The sequence below is a fragment of the Maniola hyperantus genome, chromosome 19 (assembly GCF_902806685.2).
Source record: "Maniola hyperantus chromosome 19, iAphHyp1.2, whole genome shotgun sequence".
Taxonomy (NCBI): domain Eukaryota; kingdom Metazoa; phylum Arthropoda; class Insecta; order Lepidoptera; family Nymphalidae; genus Maniola; species Maniola hyperantus.
In genome coordinates, this window is record NC_048554.1 from 3972805 (window position 1) to 3992558 (window position 19754).

General features: G+C 39.4%; 3 protein-coding genes across 3 annotated transcripts; 2 read left to right on the plus strand and 1 right to left on the minus strand.

Annotated features, from left to right (window-relative positions):
* The first annotated feature begins 199 nt into the window (after positions 1-199).
* On the plus strand, positions 200-9285 carry Caf1-55 (chromatin assembly factor 1 p55 subunit). The gene is made up of 10 exons (XM_034978937.2): positions 200-358; positions 506-683; positions 934-1049; positions 2071-2275; positions 2616-2690; positions 3652-3834; positions 4568-4685; positions 5182-5312; positions 5920-6097; positions 6386-9285. The coding sequence occupies exons 1-10, from the start codon at positions 337-339 to the stop codon at positions 6476-6478; spliced, it is 1299 nt and encodes a 432-aa protein (XP_034834828.1). The 5' UTR covers positions 200-336; the 3' UTR covers positions 6479-9285.
* A 1189-nt stretch (positions 9286-10474) lies between these two features.
* LOC117991464 (uncharacterized) lies at positions 10475-11405 on the plus strand. The gene has a single exon (XM_034979061.2). It carries the CDS (start codon positions 10484-10486, stop codon positions 11387-11389), a length of 906 nt encoding a protein of 301 aa, XP_034834952.1. The 5' UTR covers positions 10475-10483; the 3' UTR covers positions 11390-11405.
* A 231-nt stretch (positions 11406-11636) lies between these two features.
* Positions 11637-18648, minus strand: hgo (homogentisate 1,2-dioxygenase). The gene is made up of 10 exons (XM_034978935.2): positions 18557-18648; positions 17171-17343; positions 16658-16754; positions 14964-15144; positions 14489-14609; positions 14015-14145; positions 13007-13161; positions 12463-12589; positions 12159-12340; positions 11637-11821 (listed from the first exon to the last, which is right to left on the minus strand). Exons 1-10 carry the CDS (start codon positions 18569-18571, stop codon positions 11687-11689), a joined length of 1317 nt encoding a protein of 438 aa, XP_034834826.1. The 5' UTR covers positions 18572-18648; the 3' UTR covers positions 11637-11686.
* Positions 18649-19754: the final 1106 nt, after the last annotated feature.

A 19754-nucleotide genomic window follows, 5' to 3' on the forward strand; every position in this document is an offset into this window, starting at 1 on the left:
TCGATTCAAATCCGATCTTGACGTGAGCTAGTTGCTTAAAGAGAATAAAACTGTCTGGAAAATAGTTTATCGCAAAGTTGAGAACAGAACTGTGCTGTGCTATTACGAACTCTCTAGTCTCCAGCATTTTCATGTGTTGTTGTTCAATGCTGAAAGGATGCAATCGAATCGTAATTCGGAGGTGTTTCACAATGCTTATGATGGGATATTTTAAATCTGGCAATACTTAAATAACGCTAGAAAAGAATTGTTTGGCGCCTTTACGGGGCCGGTTGGATTATTTTTTTAATAAATTTGCTTTAAAATTGCGAAATAAAGTTCGCAAATAACGTTGATATGGGTGATAAAGGAGACGGAGGTAAAGATATTTGTTAATTTCTACAAATATAGTGAAGAATTACGCTTTATTGGACTGGTGTTTGACGGGCTCGTTTTTGATTTTTTTGGTTATCAGGAGAGATTTGTCTGGTTTTACATGTTTTATTTATGTCATTTACTGTCTTAGAAACGTTCGATGATGCGGTTGAAGAGAGGGTTATTAACGAGGAGTATAAAATATGGAAGAAGAACACCCCATTCTTGTATGACCTGGTCATGACACATGCACTGGAATGGCCTTCTTTGACCGCTCAGTGGCTCCCAGATGTCACTAGACCTGAAGGAAAAGACTATTCTGTTCACAGGTACCACAAAACTATAGATTTGCAGTTCAAGCATTTCTAGGACTGTCATATGCTTTTGTCCTGAACTATAAAAACAAATTGTGACAAAAATTTTTACTACAGCAAAAATAAACTGCAATTGTCCTCTGTGAAAACTACTAATCTTATTCATAACTAAGATACTCAATCACACAAAGGAATCACAGAAAGGAACAATTCTTGAAATCTTTTGCAAATTTTAAAATCTTGATGTGTTTATTATGCTTTGCAGGCTTATTTTGGGCACACATACATCTGATGAACAAAATCACCTATTAATTGCAAGTGTTCAGCTTCCAAACGAAGATGCACAGTTTGATGCGAGCCACTATGATAATGATAAGGGAGGTATGTATCTAGATTCTAGCTTGTTAATCCATCTTAATAATATTATAAATGTGAAAATGTTTGTCTGCCAGCTTTTCACGGCCCATCTGTTTTTCCAATCTCTGTACCAAATTTGTTAATTAAGTTAATCTATGTTATCCTACTAATCAATACAATACAATACAAGCGCGCATCAGCTAGTAACTTCATTACAAGTGATTAGTAAATCAAACACTTGAGTTCACCATTAGAATATGTATTCACTGAAGAGTGCCAACATGAACTAATTTTCATACACTTTTTGCAACTTACCCACTTACATTAACTTAACAAAAAGCCTTTTTAACCGACTTCAAAAAAAGGAGGAGGTTCTCAATTCGTCGGATTTTTTTTTTTTTTTTATTTTTTTTTTATTTTCTTATGTATGTTCCCCGATTACTCGAAAACGCCTGGACCGATTTTGAAAATTCTTTTTTTGTTTGAAAGGGTATACTTCAAAGTTGGTCCCATTTCAATTTGGTGAAGATCTGATGAACATCTTCGAAGATAGATACTGGAACTCCTCAACGGATAAGAGTAAATTGCTCGCGATCAGTGTAATAGCTTAGTAAACAATAGATTTTTAACCAGTTATAGCATAATTCCATGGGGCCACTAAAAATTGTGAAATAAAAAATTTTTACAAAAAAAATAAAAACCGACTTCGTTACACAAACACTAAAAATTGAAAAATAATTTAATTTATTACCGAATATATTATGTATACAAGAGTTAATATAGTTCCATAATAATATTTTTTGGGGTCGGTGCCAATGAGGTGCCATTGTGGAGTCCCATAAAAATATGAAGTCTAGACGATTCGCGCAGCTAAAGCTAATTGGCACCAGCACCAAAAAGTATTATTATGGAACTATATTAACTCTTGTATACATAATATATTCGGTAATAAATTAAATTATTTTTCAATTTTTAGTGTTTGTGTAACGAAGTCGGTTTTTATTTTATTTGTAAAAATTTTTTATTTATTATTTGTATGTTTTAGAATTTGGTGGTTTCGGCTCTGTCTCAGGCAAGATAGACATAGAGATTAAAATAAATCACGAAGGCGAAGTGAACCGCGCGCGCTACATGCCTCAAAACCCATGCGTCATCGCTACTAAGACTCCCTCCTCCGACGTTCTGGTGTTTGACTACACCAAGCATCCCTCCAAACCGGAACCATCCGGGGAATGTACTCCTGATCTCAGGTAAAAATGTGGCTAATTCTGTTGTACACCATCTCTAAACTAAAATGGTAGATCTAAATTGCTATCCCTTTCATAATATTCCCTGTAGAAAGAGATAGCACTAGTTTCAGACCCATCAATTTAGTTTAAAGATTCCATAGGTACTTAAAATGTATTGTTTGTAAAAGCTCCATGTGGACATGCACTAGATTTCTCTGTCATATTTCTCATTACTGAGGGTTGTGGTCTCTTTCCACTATTCATATAATGGTACAAGATTTGGGATACATTTCTGTTTTATACTTTAAAATATAGTTCATAATTGTTAATATTTTATAATGTTTGGTGTATTTTGTTGCAGATTGCGTGGACACCAAAAAGAAGGCTATGGCTTATCATGGAATCCTAATTTGAACGGCTATCTTCTGTCAGCTAGGTAAGATGTAGTACCAAAGTATCTATAAATATATATTAAACTAGTAGGGCGCGTGGGTGCGCGGACCACTGAAGTGGTCCGCGAGCATGCAGCGTTGCTTGCAAGCGTAACAAAACGCGGACCTTGTCTTAAATAAGATTTTTTTATAGTTTGGTCGTCAATTTTCTATGGAAAAATAAATTCCGCCATTTTGAATTTATTTTCTACTTATCGAGTAGACCTTCGTATCCTGATCATCTTTTGCTAAGAAACCACTCATCTTTTATACCCTCCGAGATAGACGCCAACGAAATTTGTATGGCGGCCATCTTTTTTTCGCCATTTTGATTTTTTTTGAGCTCACTGCCAATTGGATGACGTTTCGAGTGACATTTGGTCAAGCACCCCCCACCTATCTTCAATACCTTAAGCGAACTCTTCACCCGTCTCCGAAATCCTCAATCATCAGCTCTCTCCTTATTTTTCCTCACAATGAATTTTTGTCTTCTATACGAAACCATCAGTCAAAAAATTTTTTTTCATACAAAAATGTTCAGGAGAGGTGATCAATGAGTGAGTCAGTCAGTCGGTGAATCAGCACGAACAGCTATATAAATAAAAAAATTACGTGTTCACAAACAATTAGTTTACTAAATTACATCATAGGTGGCGCTGTCCGTAATTAACTTGCACTGTTGCACATAAAAGTGTCATCTTGGTACGCACCTTTCGTGTGCTAGTCCGATTCGCACTTGACTTAAATAACTTCAAATTATTTAAATTAACCGAAAATCTATTTTTTAATTTTGTATTTGGTATTAATTATTATGTTATTATTTGTAAGTATTATTATTTGCATGCCAGCGGGGCGTGGTACAGCTGGACCAATGTACTACTGTTATGTATTAACACCTGTTTGTATACCTGTACTAGCAAAAAAATTAAATTGAATTGAATTGAATTGAACCGGTTTTTTTCACAGTGATGACCACACAATCTGCCTGTGGGATATAAATGCGACCCCAAAAGAGGGCCGTGTGATTGAGGCCAAGTCTGTGTTCACGGGCCACACCGCGGTGGTGGAGGATGTGGCGTGGCACTTACTGCACGAGTCACTCTTCGGATCAGTTGCTGATGACCAGAAACTGATGATTTGGGATACTAGGTGAGTCATCATCATCATGATCAACCTATCACCGGCTCACTACAGAGCACGGGTCTCCTCTCAGAGAGAGAAGGGTTTTGGCCATAGTCTACCACGCTGGCCATGTGCGGATTGGTAGACTTCAAACACCTTTGAGAACATTATGGAGAACTCCCAGGCATGCAGGTTTCCTCACGATGTTTTCCTTCTTAAATCCTTTCCTGTTCCTGGGTTCTAAGGTAGGATTGATCCTTAGGACCCAGGGAAGGAGTTAATTCCCCAAAGGTTAATCTTGTTCAAGAAACACGTACTTTTTCGTCGTGTACAGAAAAGCGTTGGGCGATTGTTCAAAAATAAAACAATCGAATGAATTGAACAATCGATTGTCGATTTATTCTTCTTCACAAAAAACAATCTAATACAAATCGACAACTGATTGTTATCTATAAATCTGAATGCGGAACGCACAGTCTTAACAGAACAAATAAATCTGATCTAAATCAATTGAGAAATTGGTTGCGATTTACGATTCATTCGTCCCAGACCCGCACGCTTTGTAACAATTGAACAATCGAAAACAATCGATTGTTATTCGAATGAACCGCCCGTCGCTAGTACAGATGGGACTAACCCGTGTTTAGGCTTGTAGCCGCTTCGGCAGTGTGAAAGAAACGTCGCTAAGACTGGGCTGCCCACACCCACCAGTTTTGCCGGCACTCTGATTGAATAGTAATAAAGCGTCATGTTTATCTAGGTGTAACAACACGTCCAAGCCGTCACACACAGTGGACGCGCACACGGCGGAGGTCAACTGCCTCAGCTTCAACCCTTACTCCGAGTTCATCCTGGCCACCGGCAGCGCTGACAAGACGGTAAGTTTCTTTCTTTATACTCTTATTCCTCCTTCCTTGCTGATGGTCGTGACCCCTTTTAATCCACTAATGCTAGGAGTTCTCTTTGTATAATAATGTGGTGGGTCCCCACATCATTTCGCATACAACTCGCCTAAGGGGACGAGATTTCGACTCGATTTGAGTTTGTGGCCATCAATAGTTCCTATAGTTGTCCCATTTCACATTTCTCATAAGTTTCCAGCATAGCCGAAAAAGTTTTGGTGAGTGCCCTGTCTTACCCTTCTTCGGCTTGTGAAATTTTTTCCGTATGTTTCCAGCTTTACCTGTGATAAACCATTTAGATATTATGCATTCCTAATTAGTTGTATGTACATGAGATCTATACCTTGGTTTTTCAAGGCTTTCCAAGTACAACGAATGTCCAAGGAATCAAAATTAGCTTATTGTAGTTCATAAGTGCCAGGTATCACAAAGTTCAGCTAACACATCAATGCAAATAGTATTAATTTCCCAGGTAGCGCTGTGGGACCTCCGCAACTTAAAGCTGAAGCTGCACTCGTTTGAATCGCACAAAGACGAGATCTTCCAGGTGCAGTGGTCGCCGCATAATGAAACTATTCTGGCCAGCAGCGGCACCGACAGACGGTATGTTTACATTTTTTCCGAATTGTAGGAGAAAATTCTATTCTGTGCCGATTTTGACATAATTCTGCCAGACAAGGGATCCTTAAGCATGCCTCGACGTCCGCAATCAAGCCGCGTTAGTGATTATGTTGACAACGCAGGGCGCAGGTGCAACCTAGCGCCCCAGCTTGCTTCGGCATCCCGAAGGCTGCCAATTCAAAGAATTCTAAGGGATGCCGGCGGCGCGTCATGTTGAAGCATACCTCAGCTTTGTTTTTATACGTACAATGATCAGCCTTTGCAAGCAGATAAAAAAAATGCATAAGTTAAATAGGGGTTACGTCGAAAAAGAAAAATATTCTTATATAATTACTTGCTTACGTCCGCGTCCGCGTGGACTACACAAATTTAATACCCCTGTTTTTCCCCTTTAGGGATTAAATTTAAATTTAGGGAAAAATCCTGTCTTAGCGGATATCTACGTCATAATAGCTATCTTCATGCCAAATTTCAGCCCGATCCGTCCAGTAGTTTGAGCTTTGTGTTGTCAGTCAGTCAGCTTTTTTTCTTACATAGATTTTGTTTTCTTGACTAGGCCTTTTCGAGAACTTCTGTATTATTATCGCAGGTTACATGTATGGGACCTGTCGAAGATCGGCGAGGAGCAGACGGCAGAGGACGCGGAGGATGGTCCTCCGGAGTTGCTGTTCATCCACGGAGGCCACACCGCCAAGATATCAGACTTCTCCTGGAACCCCAACGAACCCTGGGTCATCTGCTCTGTCTCAGAGGACAATATCATGCAGGTTAGTGATGCGCGATTGTTGCAAAAAACAATCGAATGAATCGAACAATTCAACAATCGATTGTCGGTTTATTCGTCTTCGCAAAAAACAATCGAATAAAAATCGATCGAATTGATTGTTTGATTGATAGGGTTCCGTACCAAAATTGTGAAACCGTGAGATGCAAGTAGCGCCATATCCCGCACGTGGTCGCGCGGTTGGACGACAGAGGTACAGAGCGTACCGATTCGATTTTTTTCAGCTCAATTTAGTTGCTTATCTGATTTGACTGGTTCATTATATTCACAGGTTTGGCAAATGGCTGAAAACATCTACAATGATGAAGAGCCTGAGACGCCAGCTTCAGAGCTGGAGTCCGGTGTCAACGTCAACCACGGATAGGCCTCGGACTCCGGGCCCGCACCGGAGCCCTAGCACAATACTGTACTGCATCGAACCTTTACTGCGGCCCCTGTTCGTTACATGATAACTGCGAAATTATTTAATTGAACCAAATAAAAGCTATAGGCTGATTTTAATTCAGTGGGATTCTGACAGTTGTCATTTTATACATTACTAGCTTATGCTAGCGACTTCGTCCGCGTGGACGGACTACACAAATTTCAAACCTCTTAGGGGTTGAATTTTCAAAAATCTTTTAGCGGATGCCTACGTCATAATAGCTATCAGCATGCCAAATTTCAGCCCGATCCGTCCAGTAGCTGCGCGTTGATAGATCAGTCAGTCAGTCAGTCACCTTTTCCTTTTATATTAACTTCATTCCGCGGATAGGGTATAGCTTATATCCGCGTGGAAATAGGTTTTTGAAATTCCGTGGGAACTCTATTTTCCGGGATAAAAGTAGCCAACGTTACTCTCCAGGTCAAACAAACCAACAAACAAACACATTTTATAATTTGAATTCGTTATCTTTTTGTGGCAAGGTAACATTAAGAAACGTCAGAATTTCACAGAATTAAAAATCAGACTAGTGTTTCCTTTCCGTTTTTCAATTGTTCTAAACACAAAATTATTTGGTGGATACTGGCCTTATTATACATCAAAATGATGTCATTTCGATTTTAATGAGACATGGTTCCAGCGCAATACCAATTGGCGGGACTTATATCAGTGGACACTTGGTCATCTATTGAACTCTGATTATTCTAATTAGTATAATGAAGCCGATTCTCTTGTACACAATCTCTAAACTAAACTAAATAAACAGGTCTAAATCTAGTGCTATCCTTTTCCGCAAGCAACATTATGAAAGCGATAGCAATAGATTTAGATGTGCCATTTTAGTTTAGAGATTGTGTACAACGCAATAAGCCTCAATGTCTATATATTTTATAATTTATGCAAATTTTAAACAACAATATCTTCTAATCAAACTGAAGTTTTTAATTACATGTATTCAATAGTTAATGCTTTAGGAAAATAAAGCATTTTTGCGGTTTGATAATTATTGTTTTGCCTTAGTCTCGAAGCCTTTATTTCATGTAAAATAATATCACACAGTTCGCGACAGGTCGACATGGCTATCGGGGTGTTGGGTGAGTCGTGCAGGGGGACGCACCGTACACCCGCGCAATCCTGTTCTTAGGGTGAGATCTATAGAGCGCACTCTGACTTAGCTTAGACTTAAGACAGAGTTAAAACGAGACAGAGCTATGTATCTCTCACATAATTCTTAGAGTCTATAGCTCAACGGTTAAAGGAGTGGACTGAAAACCGAAAGGTTCAAATCCCACCCGTTGCACTATTGTCGTACCTACTCCTAGCACAAGCTTTACGCGTAATTGGAGGGAAAAGGGGAATATTAGTCAGCAATTAACTTTACTAATATTCTTTTTAAAAAATCTGTCTAGTTTTAACTCAATCTCAAGTCTGAGCAAAGTCATATTTTGCAAGCAAAGTCGATTTTGGTTTGGCATTGAACCGAGGCACCGTAATAACGGTTACGCACTGATCCGATCCGAGTCCGAGAAAATTCGTTCCGAAGTAGTCATAAAACTATTTGTATGGTAGTTTACGCACTACTCGTACATCCGACTGCCGTCATCCGAATCTCCAATTCGGAAGAAATTCGGACCGAATTACGTAGCCGTAGTACGTAGTAAGTTTGTACGAACCTTGCTTTCGTATTACCTCGGATTCAGAGTGCCTAAGCAATATTCGAATTCGGTCCGAGTTTTTGATGTCCGTATTTTCACGGATGAGTGCGTGATCGCTCCAACGCGACTAAAAAACCGTCAAAATATAGTTCAGCGAAATAATAGGAAGTGTCTATAACGCCACAAACGGTTCTTTGATAATAAAAATAATATGGCCACAAGTAAAGTTACTCCATTAAAAATTGAACCTTAATAGTTTTGTGTTAAGAAACAAAAAAAACCGGCCAAGTGCGAGTCAGACTCACGCACCAAGGGTTCCGTACTCGGGTATTTTTTTTGACATTTGGCACGATAAATCATAAACTATTATGCTTAAAAATAAATACAAATCTGTTTTAGAATATGCAGGTAAACCCCTTTCATATGATACCCCACTTGGTATAGTTATCTTATTTTGAAAATTGAAAATAGTAATTATTTGTTCAATTTTTTTTTAATGTGATGTAACCACAAATCCACTGTTTTCCGATTTATTTCTTTACCTAGACCTAACTACCTGCCAAATTTCATGACTCTAGGTCAACGGGAAGTGCCCTATAGGTTTTCGTGACAGACACGACAGACAGACGGAAAGACAGGCAACAAAGTGATCCTATAAGGGTTCCTTTTGCGGTTCGGAACCCTAAAAAAGCTTTTAACTGATATGGTTAAATTTTTAATGGAAAATGTCGCAACGTTTAGATCACGACAAAAATCTGAGAAAGAATGTGCTAAGCATTTACAAGAAAAATATGTTTCAAAAAAAAATTCTTTTATGAAGAAAATTTTTTTGTTGCATAAGAAATTTAGAAAAAAAATGTTTTTTATTATTTTAATGGGAAAACCTTAATTGAAAACTGAAGTTACATTATTTCGATGTGATTCCATTTTTATTACTATTTATTATTCAATAAGTCACAGTATGTAAATTGAATGTCAAAATGACCGACTGACCGAAGGTATTTTTTGTGTATGCATTAGTCGAAGGTAAACTTTAAGCTCTGAATAATTAATTATAATTACCTAATATAAATTAAACTATCTTAATAATAATCGTTTTATTACATAAAATTAATCCGTAATTAAGGATAAGCCCGCACTGCGATTATTTCGCTGCGCTATTTTTTCCGCAGAATTTTATTTTATTTTATTTTTATTTTTCATGTACCGAAATTGTAGTTACATAGCAGTAATAAAGTAAGTTACATTGGAGATGCTTATCTCTAAACAGAGAATTCTGTGACGTGAAAATAGTATGAAGCCGTCACTGCGAATTTTTTTGCGAGGCGGCACCATAAAATTGCTATCACAATACTCGTGTGTCAAAAAATTCAGCGAATAAAATCGCGCGGCAAAAATTCGCAGTGCGGGCTTACCCTTATAAAAGCTATCGTTTCAATCAATCTAAAAAAAGAAATGGAATTTAATTAAGTTAATTGTAGTTAGCGTGAATGTTGTTTTTGGGTCGATTCGAATCGCCAGGGATGGTCGACCCACAATGTTTATTGTCACTTAACAACGCCCTTCCTAAATCTACGTCATACTTACCTAGGGACATTTCACACCTGTCAGCTTTCATACGTTACATTACAAACCTTTTGACCACTAAATTATTTATCTCTGACGACTCTGAGAGACTACTTTCTAATGCTTATTTGATAACTTGATTATAATTCGAATGGAGGATATTTAATTCTCTTTGTTAATTGAATATTAAGAGATTTTTCCTATATATCCCTGAGTATTGAAAGTGTGATGTTTACTAAAAAGTAAATGATGGTACAGCCAAAATAATAATAAATAATAGAAAATAGGTACATTTGTACACTTTTTGAATGGTCAATTGTTGACTTTCTAAGATACACCTAATTGATGGTTATGAATTATGATAAACCACGTAAAACTTAAAACTAAATCTACAAGGGTTCCAAACGCACCCTGGTCTGAGCAGAAGCTCACAACAAACTAAGCCGGGTTCCAAATAGTGAAAACAATTCTTGCTTATTTATTTTGTTAAATGGGCAATCGGTATGAAGCTTCAAAATAAACGCACCCTGGTCTGAGCAGAAGCTCACAACAAACTAAGCCGGGTTCTATATAGTGAAAACTATTCTCGCATATTTATTTTGTTAAATGGGCAATCGGTACGAAGCTTTCAAAAAGTGTGAATGCCCCCTACGAAAGGGCGTGGAAATATCATGAGTTCACGCACAAACACGGACTGCAGTTGACTGTCGCTCATTTTAGCAAAATGTCGCCTCAGTATCTACTTGTTATTTGTTATTCTAGTCTAGTGTTCGCGAGAAGAGGTGGAGGTGGCAGTTCTGTTAGTAGAGGCGGCGGAGGTCATACCTACCCTTCATCTCACGGTCTATCCGGCAATACTTACTCTGGTACCAGTTACCATAGATCTTCAAATACTCATACATACCCCCAAAGCACAGGATTATCAGGAAACACCTATAGATCAACGAGCTATAATACCCAAAGAAATGAAGTGCACAACCATTACCACTATTCCCCTCCACAGCATATAAGCTACGGGTCACAACAGCACCCAGTCTTCGTCGGAACTCCTCCAAGTTATGTCTACGTATACAAGAACTCTGGGAGTAGATACGACAATTTATTAACTGGTCTTGCTCTGTACAATTTGGGAAGAATGTCCAACAGCCACGGGTACCACGATCATCATTACTACGAAAGAGACAACATGCGAGAGTACCGAGGAAGCCCAGGCGAAATATGCAAATTAGGCATAAGCAAAAGCAACGGCGAATACGAAGAAACTAGAATCGACTGCAAACTTATATCAAGTTTCATTTGGGAGGCAGAACGCGAAAAACCAATTTCCACTGTGACTAAAACTGTTAATGTTACTCAAACTGTTAACGAAGGCAATACAACTGTTACTATTCAAAATAGTACAGTAGAAGCTGTGCAAGTTAAGGGTAGTTCTATCCCAGTCAATCCAGGGATGAAATGCTTTATGATACGGATAGCGAGGGATTGTTCGACGTTGAAGAAGAAGGTGGAGTGTGGTCTGTTGCAGGAGTATGCTTCGAGATCTTTGCGCTATGATCGCTACACTGGTCGGTGTACGCGTGTGGTTCCAGTGATATCGATAAGTGTTTCCTTCTTAATTACACTTATGTGATTGATTTATTTGCAAGTTTTTAAATAAATTAACCAAATATAATACCATCGTAGATGGGTTGGTCATGACGATGATGAGGTATATCTTACGTTTTGTGTTTTTTTTTGTACGAGTAACTCAAACCAAGTTTGCTATAGTCCTTAGGCTAGTCCTTGTTTAATCAGACAAATCGGTGCATTCTATTTTAATTTAAGATTTGTTTTCAACTGGCTTATTACAACTTCCTCACAATAAATAAAAATAAGAATTTCATATAAAATATTTATTAATAAAAACAATAATTACACTTTATAAAACTTAAACATTTATTTTATCAGTGAACAGCTTAGGTAAATTTTGCCAGCATTCGTAATATTTCGCGTCGAGTTTCTGGCACGTCTCCGCGCCCCATTTTGTGATCGCCATACTCAGTGACGATTCGAACATGAAAGCCTGAAATGAATGAAAACATTCAAAACTGGATGTTCAGTTTTAAATTTGAAATAACAACATGGCGGTTTGCGCAGGCTGTAGATTTGGATTCAATATACAAGCCCAGCTGATTAGTATTTGTGTTTATACAACAAGCAGTCATAAGTCTCGTTTTCAGATTGGAAACTGCTGTTGGGGTCCTCCCAAGGTGTCGAAATGGTGACAGCGTTGGAAGACCCCCCACTAGGTGGACAGTTGACATCAAACGATTCGCAGAGCTGCTGGTTTCAAGTGACCTATGTCCAGCAGTGGTCGTCTATAAGTTGATAATGATAATAGGAGGTCGTTGTTTACAAACCTGCGTCCCAACAGCAATCTTCTGCGGCACCAATTCACCTTTGGAGGCAGCGTCAAAGCATTTATCATCGGGTCCATGCGGAGTCATCATAGAGTGCAGTGAAGCTCCGCCAGGCAGGAAGCCACCTTCCTTAGCTTCATAGGATCCCAGTATCAGGCCCATAAATTCACTCATACAGTTTCCTGTAAAGAAGGATATCCTTGTTACCGTATAGTTTCACTGCGACATAGGTATTCCTCATTACTGAGGGTCGTGGCCTCTATCAACATTTATATCGCTAATTGTGTGTATGGCAGTAACTTACTGTGGTAGTACGGGGGCCTGAAAGTATTTTCTTGGACGGACCAACGCGGTGGGAATATGACGAAATCTGCGATCGCAATTCCGGGTCTAGCCGATGCACATGTTAGGACTGTGAAAATTGATGGATCCTGCAAAAATAGTGAATCTCATTCTAATTTTGCGTTAAAAAAATACGAATATCGGAATTTTGCGTTTAAGCAGTAGGTATTCTTCTTTGAAACAGACTAACTGGATATATCAACGTACCTACAGCTCAAAGCAATGGATATGAAAACTTGGAATTTTGCAAGTAAGTTATCTCTATAACGTAGACAGCCAATAAGAAATTATTTTAAGGAAGAAGAAGGCAGCCGGCAGGACCTGACGGACCTTTGCCAGCTAATATCCCTTCTGTCTCCTTGTTGACCGTGTATTCCTACTCGCCTTTCAACATAGTAACGCTCTTGCCTTTCATACCCCTTTGTCTCTTCATTTTCCCTCTTCCTCTTTTTCCTTCATAGTTTTTTACGCGGCGGGTTTGCTAGTCTTATACTAAACGCACTTACACAATGGTCGAAGGAGACTGAATTGATGACCATGAACTTGCTGAGATCATATTTGTAGGGCACGTAGTTGCCGTGCCACGCCACCACGTCGAACGGCGAGTGACCCTGCTCCGCCTCGAACAGCGCGCCTTGGTACTTGCTTATGATCTTAAAGCCTGATGGGAAAGATTTTGAGGAGCAGATAAACTAACATTTTTGACAGGTTCATAAAACATAATTTTTGTTTGGAATGACCATCTAGTGCGTACCACAGGCATAACGCATAACTGAGTAGGTTCTTGCGGTAGTGCAACGGTGCGGGAGGGCGTATGATGACGTAACGCGAAAGCTCAGCGATTCGTCTACTTGTGAAACTGTCAGCCCTCCCGCACCGCGTGCCTACCGCAGGAGCCTTCTCCGTTTTGCTCTATACCTGTACAGTTCGTTGAATATGATTACGAAGTGTGTGATGAGTGGAGACCGCGTTTAAGCAAGCGTAGTGTGGGACGCCCTCCAGCACGATGGACCGACGATATAAAGAGGCTGGCGCGAAGTGGCTGGATGAGGAAGGCTGAGGACCGGGTGTGGTGGCGCTCTTTAGGGAAGGCCTATGTCCAACAGTGGACGTCCACAGGCTGATGATGATGATGATGATGATTACGAAGTGCGGGTACTTCATCTGCAGATTTAGGTTTTTAAAATCCCGTAGAAACTCTGTTTTCTCGGCATTAGACTGCCCTATTGTACTTAATTCCCCAGGTTTTTTTTTACTTTGATTTGGATCACGTGGATCTGTTGATTTGTGGCTCCGTAACTGAAGAACAAAGTTGTGAAACATGGCATGCCATCTCGCAGGAACCGTTTGTTTTGCTAGGATACCTATAACAATACCTATACTAGGTACCTACTGTTTTTAACTATAAGTGGGTCTGTAACTAAGTATCCATGCAAAAAATCGCTTTATCTATTGCTCGGTTACGACGTGATTGAAAGGCAATTAAAATGTTCTAAAATGCTCGTAATATTTACCAGGAATATCTTTATCCTCGTAGTAGGCAACGGGAGTCAGAAAATCCCGAGGGTTGGCCAAACCGTTGGCGCCTATTGGCCCCAAGTCGGGCAACTTGAAGTGGCCGTCGAATACTTCCAAAATGTATCCTCTGAAAATTATTTTTTAAAAACAACAGAGATATCACTGGAATGGAACATGGAAGAGATCATTGGTAGTCATAAGGTCGCCCTTTGTTTTCAAGCATATCCTGTATTTTTTATTACTTGTCATAAAATTAAGCAATAAAGATGTTTACATTTTTAAATCAATACGAGGACTTTTAAAATAAAAACAGCCTAAGGAAAATCTGGAAAAAATGGTAGGTATGTGGGATATAATATGGATGAGCTTTCGTCGATCACATTTTAATCGTGTCCTTTATTTGACAAAGCTACAAATAAGTACCTATGTACTTAGTTAGGTATAGGTACCAACCTACAAAAGATTCTTACCTAGTCGGTCCGTCTACAGCCACGGAAAATCTCATTCCTAATTGTATGACAGCTATTTCGTTGGGGCGAACCTTCATTTTCCCAAATTCCGTGCTTAGGTTCAGTACACCTTGCTGGGGGACTAAAAAGCAGAATTAATATCAGGAAGGGTATTTAATAAAATCAACTCAATTTGATTTCAATCGAGAAATAATCGGCAGAATTTAGTTGCCATTTTATCGGAAAAGTTGTACCGCCACGCGATTTAGTGTTCCTTTCACAACACAGACCACCACCTATAGACGCCTAAGTAAAAGCCGTACACCTCCGATCGCCAAGCTTAGGCAGTTGCTTAGCATAAAAGTCGGCCCACCACCCCCGCCCGTTCGGTACCCTCATAGCCGGCGTAATAATTCAACAAAATTATTGCAATAATCACACTTCGCGGGCGAAGCCGCGGGGCAAAAGTTAGTATATGAAAATGCTTGAGTAATACCTATGAGAAAGTCTCCATCGCTGCTATAGAATGCACTGTTTTCCATGGAGGCGTTGCACAGGTAGACATGGATAGCGATGCCGTGCCTGGCGCGAGGGTCGCCCGCGCCGCACACCGTGTGCAGGCCTGCCACGAAATCCACTTGCAGCGATGAGGGAATGTCGAAGGGGAGCCAGCGAGACTGGAAATATACACTACAGATTACAAAACGAACAAAAAAAAATCTTGAACTAAACTTAAAAATACCGAATAATCCTGCTCTATTTATATACGCCCATAGCGTTGCAATATCAGTAGGTACCCTTATTATAAATACGGAAGTGTGTTTGCTGGTTTGTTGGTTTGTCCTTCAATCACGTCGCAATGGTGCAACGGATTGATGTGATTTTTTGCACGGGTATAGATACGGGAGAGTGATATACCTAGGCTACTTTTTATCCCGGAAAATCAAAGAGTTCCCACGGGATTTTTATAAAAACCAAATTCTACGCGGACGAAGTCGCGGGCATCAGCTAGTATTATTATATTTTATCTCAGGCCTTTTTTTTTTTTTTTTTTTTTTTTTTTTTTTTTTTTTTTTTTTTTTTTTCCGTTCGGGGAGGAGGAAAATCCTCATGGATGCCTCCGGCATGCCCGACTCCAACACAATGGCCTACGGACTAAAAACCTCCTCCCCCCCTCCGCTCTATCTTTCAGGTAAAACCTTTGCATTGCATCTGAAAGATGGCTGTCTTTACAGTTTAGGCTTTATCTTTTTTCTGCCTATCCCATTCATCCGAGATTCTTCTTTTAATAATAGCACGCAACATTTCAGTGCATGCATTCCACTGTGATTCGCTTGAGAGCATACGAGGGACCAGATTTGTAGGCGTTATTGATTCGCCTTCTCCCTGGGCTTCTTTTCTTTTGTGCTCGAACTCCACACACTGAAATATTGCGTGCTCTGGCGTGTCTTCTGCACCGCAATACGAGCATGAGTCACTGGGCGCTTTCCCAATAGCATGGAGGTACGTATTAAACACACCATGGCCACAAAGTGCTTGAGTTATAAACTTATCCACTTCTCCGTGTTTCCTTCCTATCCAGAGCTTTACGTTGGGGATAAGTTTTCTCGTCCACTGTCCTTTTCCTCCCTTTTCCCACTCCGTCTGCCACTCTTCCATTGTACGGTTTCGCTCTTCTTCTGGTGTCCTTTGGTCTTCACTGTTGTACATTCTTGTACGTTCCCTCGCCAATCTTTCGATAGGTATCAGGCCAGCTATTACCAACACCGCGTCCAGCGATATAGTTCTGTACGCACCGCAGATTCGTATAGCCATCTGCCTTTGTACCTTGCACAGCATATGTTTGTATTTAGCGCAATTCAGTACTCTACCCCATACCGGGACTGCATATCTCAGGCCTATAAGTACTCACACTACACCCATTCATCATCATCATCAATCGTCAATCAATAGACGCCCACACCTGGATATAGGTCTCTTGGGACTTCCACACGCCGCGGCCGTCGACCAACGTCTCCCTGCGACTCGTTTGATGTCGTCCAATGCAAACAGGTATAGTAGGCGACAGGTTGAGATGGCTAAGTATATCAATGGGCCTATTCTGGGGTAAGGTAAGAAAGTGAACAAATGTATGTATCTCAATAACCTACATGCCATAGATGTACCTAATACATACCAAAATATACTTGCCTGATTGGGATCCGGTTCAGCTTCGTCCCATTTGTGTGTAAGGTATTTCGCCACATTGGATCGTTTGAACGGCTTGTGGACCACTGAAGGACGAATTCTATAACATAAATAATGATTTTTTTATGAGAACGATCAAGCTAGCAAAAGTTAGAATGATGTTTTAAATTATTTTATGGTGGCGATTATTATAGCGTTTTTCAAGTTATCTCTCGGGGCAGTAAAGGCGCTTCCAGACAGTTGCTCCACGTACAGACTACGTAGCACAGGCATAACTAGGTATTACCTACCCTTATCGCTCTTCGCTAGCTGGAGGTTTATGGTTATAAATCCCGCAAATTGCTAATGCGCGTGGCTACTATTTTAGTAACGTCAGCACTAGACTTAAGTTTCGAGCTGATGGTATATTTTTATTTCGGCTGACGTCAAAATGACGTCATTTCGATGTTAATGAGACATGGTTCCAGCCCAATCGCAATTTGCGGGACTTAGGTATATTATAAGCTAAAAACCAGCCTGTATAACCAAGAGCGTTTGTTATCATGTCTCGGAGCAGTAAAGGCGCTTCCAGACAACTGCTCCGCATACAGCCCATACGCACAGCGCTGCGGACTGTTTTGTCCGATAGGTAGGGCTCCGGGCCTCCGCGGGTCCTCGCTTGCGAATTCAGAGCCGAAGCCGGATAAATACTGAAATTTTACAGAAAGTAGTTAAGTAGATGGATCTAAACGAGTGCGAAATACGAATCTAAATTACTTTTAATTATGTACCTAATAGGTAGGTATTTAACTATGCCAACACAATAAATTTGATAAGAATTAGGTAGGTAAATTAGATTAGAACTTCTCTTACATTTATAGTAGAGTAACCTTTCGCAAAGAGTGAATTAGATAAAACTAAGCACCTAGGTACTCATTAGCAAATATTTATATTTATTTTTATATATGTTTAAGAATACTCTTGAATCTTAAGATCAAAAAACCGGCCAAGTGGGAGTCAGACTCGCGCACCGTGGGTTCCGTCCTACAGTCGTATTTTTTCGACATTTAGCACGATAAATCAAAAACTGTTGTGCATAAAAATAAACAAAAATCTGTTTTAGAATGTAGGTACAGGTAAAGCCCTTAGCCACACAGTTTTCGGATTTATTCCTTTACTTGTGCTACAAGACCTAGGTACCTAGTTTACCTACCTGCTAAATTTCATAATTCTAGGTCAACGGGAAGTAGCCTATAGGTTTTTTGACAGACACGACAGACAGACAACAAAGTGATCCTATAAAGGGTTCCTCTTATTTTTGGGTTTTTTAAGGTTCCGTACCTCAAAAGGAAAAACGGAACCCTTATAGGATCACTTTGTTGTCTGTCTGTCTGTCAAGAAACCTACAGGGTACTTCCCGTTGACCTAGAATCATCAAATTTGGCAGGTAGGTAGATCTTATAGCTGACATTTGGGGAAAAATCTGAAAACCGTGAAGTTAGGGTAAGATCACACAAAAAAAATTAAATTGTGGTCATGAACTAATAATTAGTATTTTCAACTTTCGAAGTGAGTGACTATATCAACTGGGGTATTATATGAAAGGTCTTCACCTGTACATTCTAAAACAGATTTTTATTTATTTTTATGCATCATAGTTTTTTAATTATCGTGCAAAATGTCGAAAAAATACGACTGTAGTACGGAACCCTCATTGCGCGAGCCTGACTCGCACTTGGCCGGTTTTTTTAAATTGAGAACGTTTCTATTCTACTGTGTAGGTGAGTAAGTTCTAACCTACCTATAATATATTTTGGCTAACGCAACCATTTATAGTCGGCATATCAAAAAAAATGTTTCATTTATGACCTACCTTGGAAAATGTTTCCTAAAAATATACTTATTATAACAAATTGTACTTACTTTTAACTCTCCCATATTTCGTAATATTTATAAACACGACTTAACAGACACGTCTCAAGCAAATACTCGCATAATAAAAGACTGAGAGTTTATTAAGTCTAGCTGGAATCTTACAGGTATGCAAATTACGATAACAGGTTGAATCGTGATAAATTCAATAACATCGGGTGAAAATAATAAGGCCCTCGAAGTTTCTAGTCCCAGAACCTTATAATTAAAACGAAGAGAATTTTAAAATCAATTTAATTTTGACCCCAAAAGTGGAGTCTCCATTGACTCCAGTATGGGGGCCAAAATTAAATAGAAATTTTTATTCAAATAAAGTTTGATTTTGAATAGTCATAATATGAATCTACCACTGCACTGGTTTGGAAAGCCCTTCTATAGTTCTTTTAGAGAAGAAACTCGGCGATTGCTCTTTTCGAAGATTCGATTTACGTGTGGCCTCGTATTATGCTATTAGGTACCTAGTGTTATTTCTTCTGCGTTGCAAGTGAGGTACTTATGGCGACGTAGACGGCAAGCAGTTTAGGATTATCTACTTGTGATCTCTGTGAATATTTAGGGATGGTATAAGTCCCGCAAATTGCTAATGCGCGTGACCGCCATTTTAGTGACGTCAGCACTAGACTGAAGTGAGCTGATGGTATATTTTTATTTCGGCTGACGTCAAAATGACGTCATTTCGATGTAATGGGACATGGTTCCAGCGCAATAGCAATTTGCGGGACTTTTACCTACTTTACTATGAGTCAAGAACCTAAAAATCACTACCCCTATTATAATGCGAAAGTGTGTTTGTTTGTTAGTTTATTGGTTTGTCCTTCAATCACGTCGCAACGGATCGACGTGATTTTTTGCACGGGTATAGTCAACTCTCAGACTCTGGAGAGTATAGACCCTGGAGTTTATCCCGGAAAATTAAAGAGTTCGCACGGGATTTTCGAAAACCTAAATCCACGTGGACGAAGTCGCGAGCATCACCTAGTGTAAATTAAATTCTTTTGGTTGACACACCCCCACGAATACTTGACAATGCTGATATCCAGGGCCGTAAAATAAATTTAAAAAAAAACTTGACCATGTTCACTACATGATTTACGTTAACGACTAACAAGTATGATAATTATAACTGGTTTCGATCTGTAAACATGTTTACAACAACGTTGTTTACTGGATATGAATATAATATTATAAC

Coding starts and splice junctions, on each gene's coding strand:
- Caf1-55 (XM_034978937.2), top strand. CDS start 337: ATGGGTGATAAAGGAGACGGAG. Junction 2,691..3,651: donor GGCTATCTTCTGTCAGCTAG/GTAAGATGTAGT, acceptor TTTTTTTCACAG/TGATGACCACACAATCTGCC. Junction 5,313..5,919: donor AGCAGCGGCACCGACAGACG/GTATGTTTACAT, acceptor TTATTATCGCAG/GTTACATGTATGGGACCTGT.
- LOC117991464 (XM_034979061.2), top strand. CDS start 10,484: ATGTCGCCTCAGTATCTACTTGTTATTTGTTATTCTAGTCTAGTGTTC.
- hgo (XM_034978935.2), bottom strand. Junction 15,145..16,657: donor CTGAACCGGATCCCAATCAG/GCAAGTATATTT, acceptor GTATATTTCCAG/TCTCGCTGGCTCCCCTTCGA. Junction 14,610..14,963: donor CGATGGAGACTTTCTCATAG/GTATTACTCAAG, acceptor TCTGCTTTTTAG/TCCCCCAGCAAGGTGTACTG.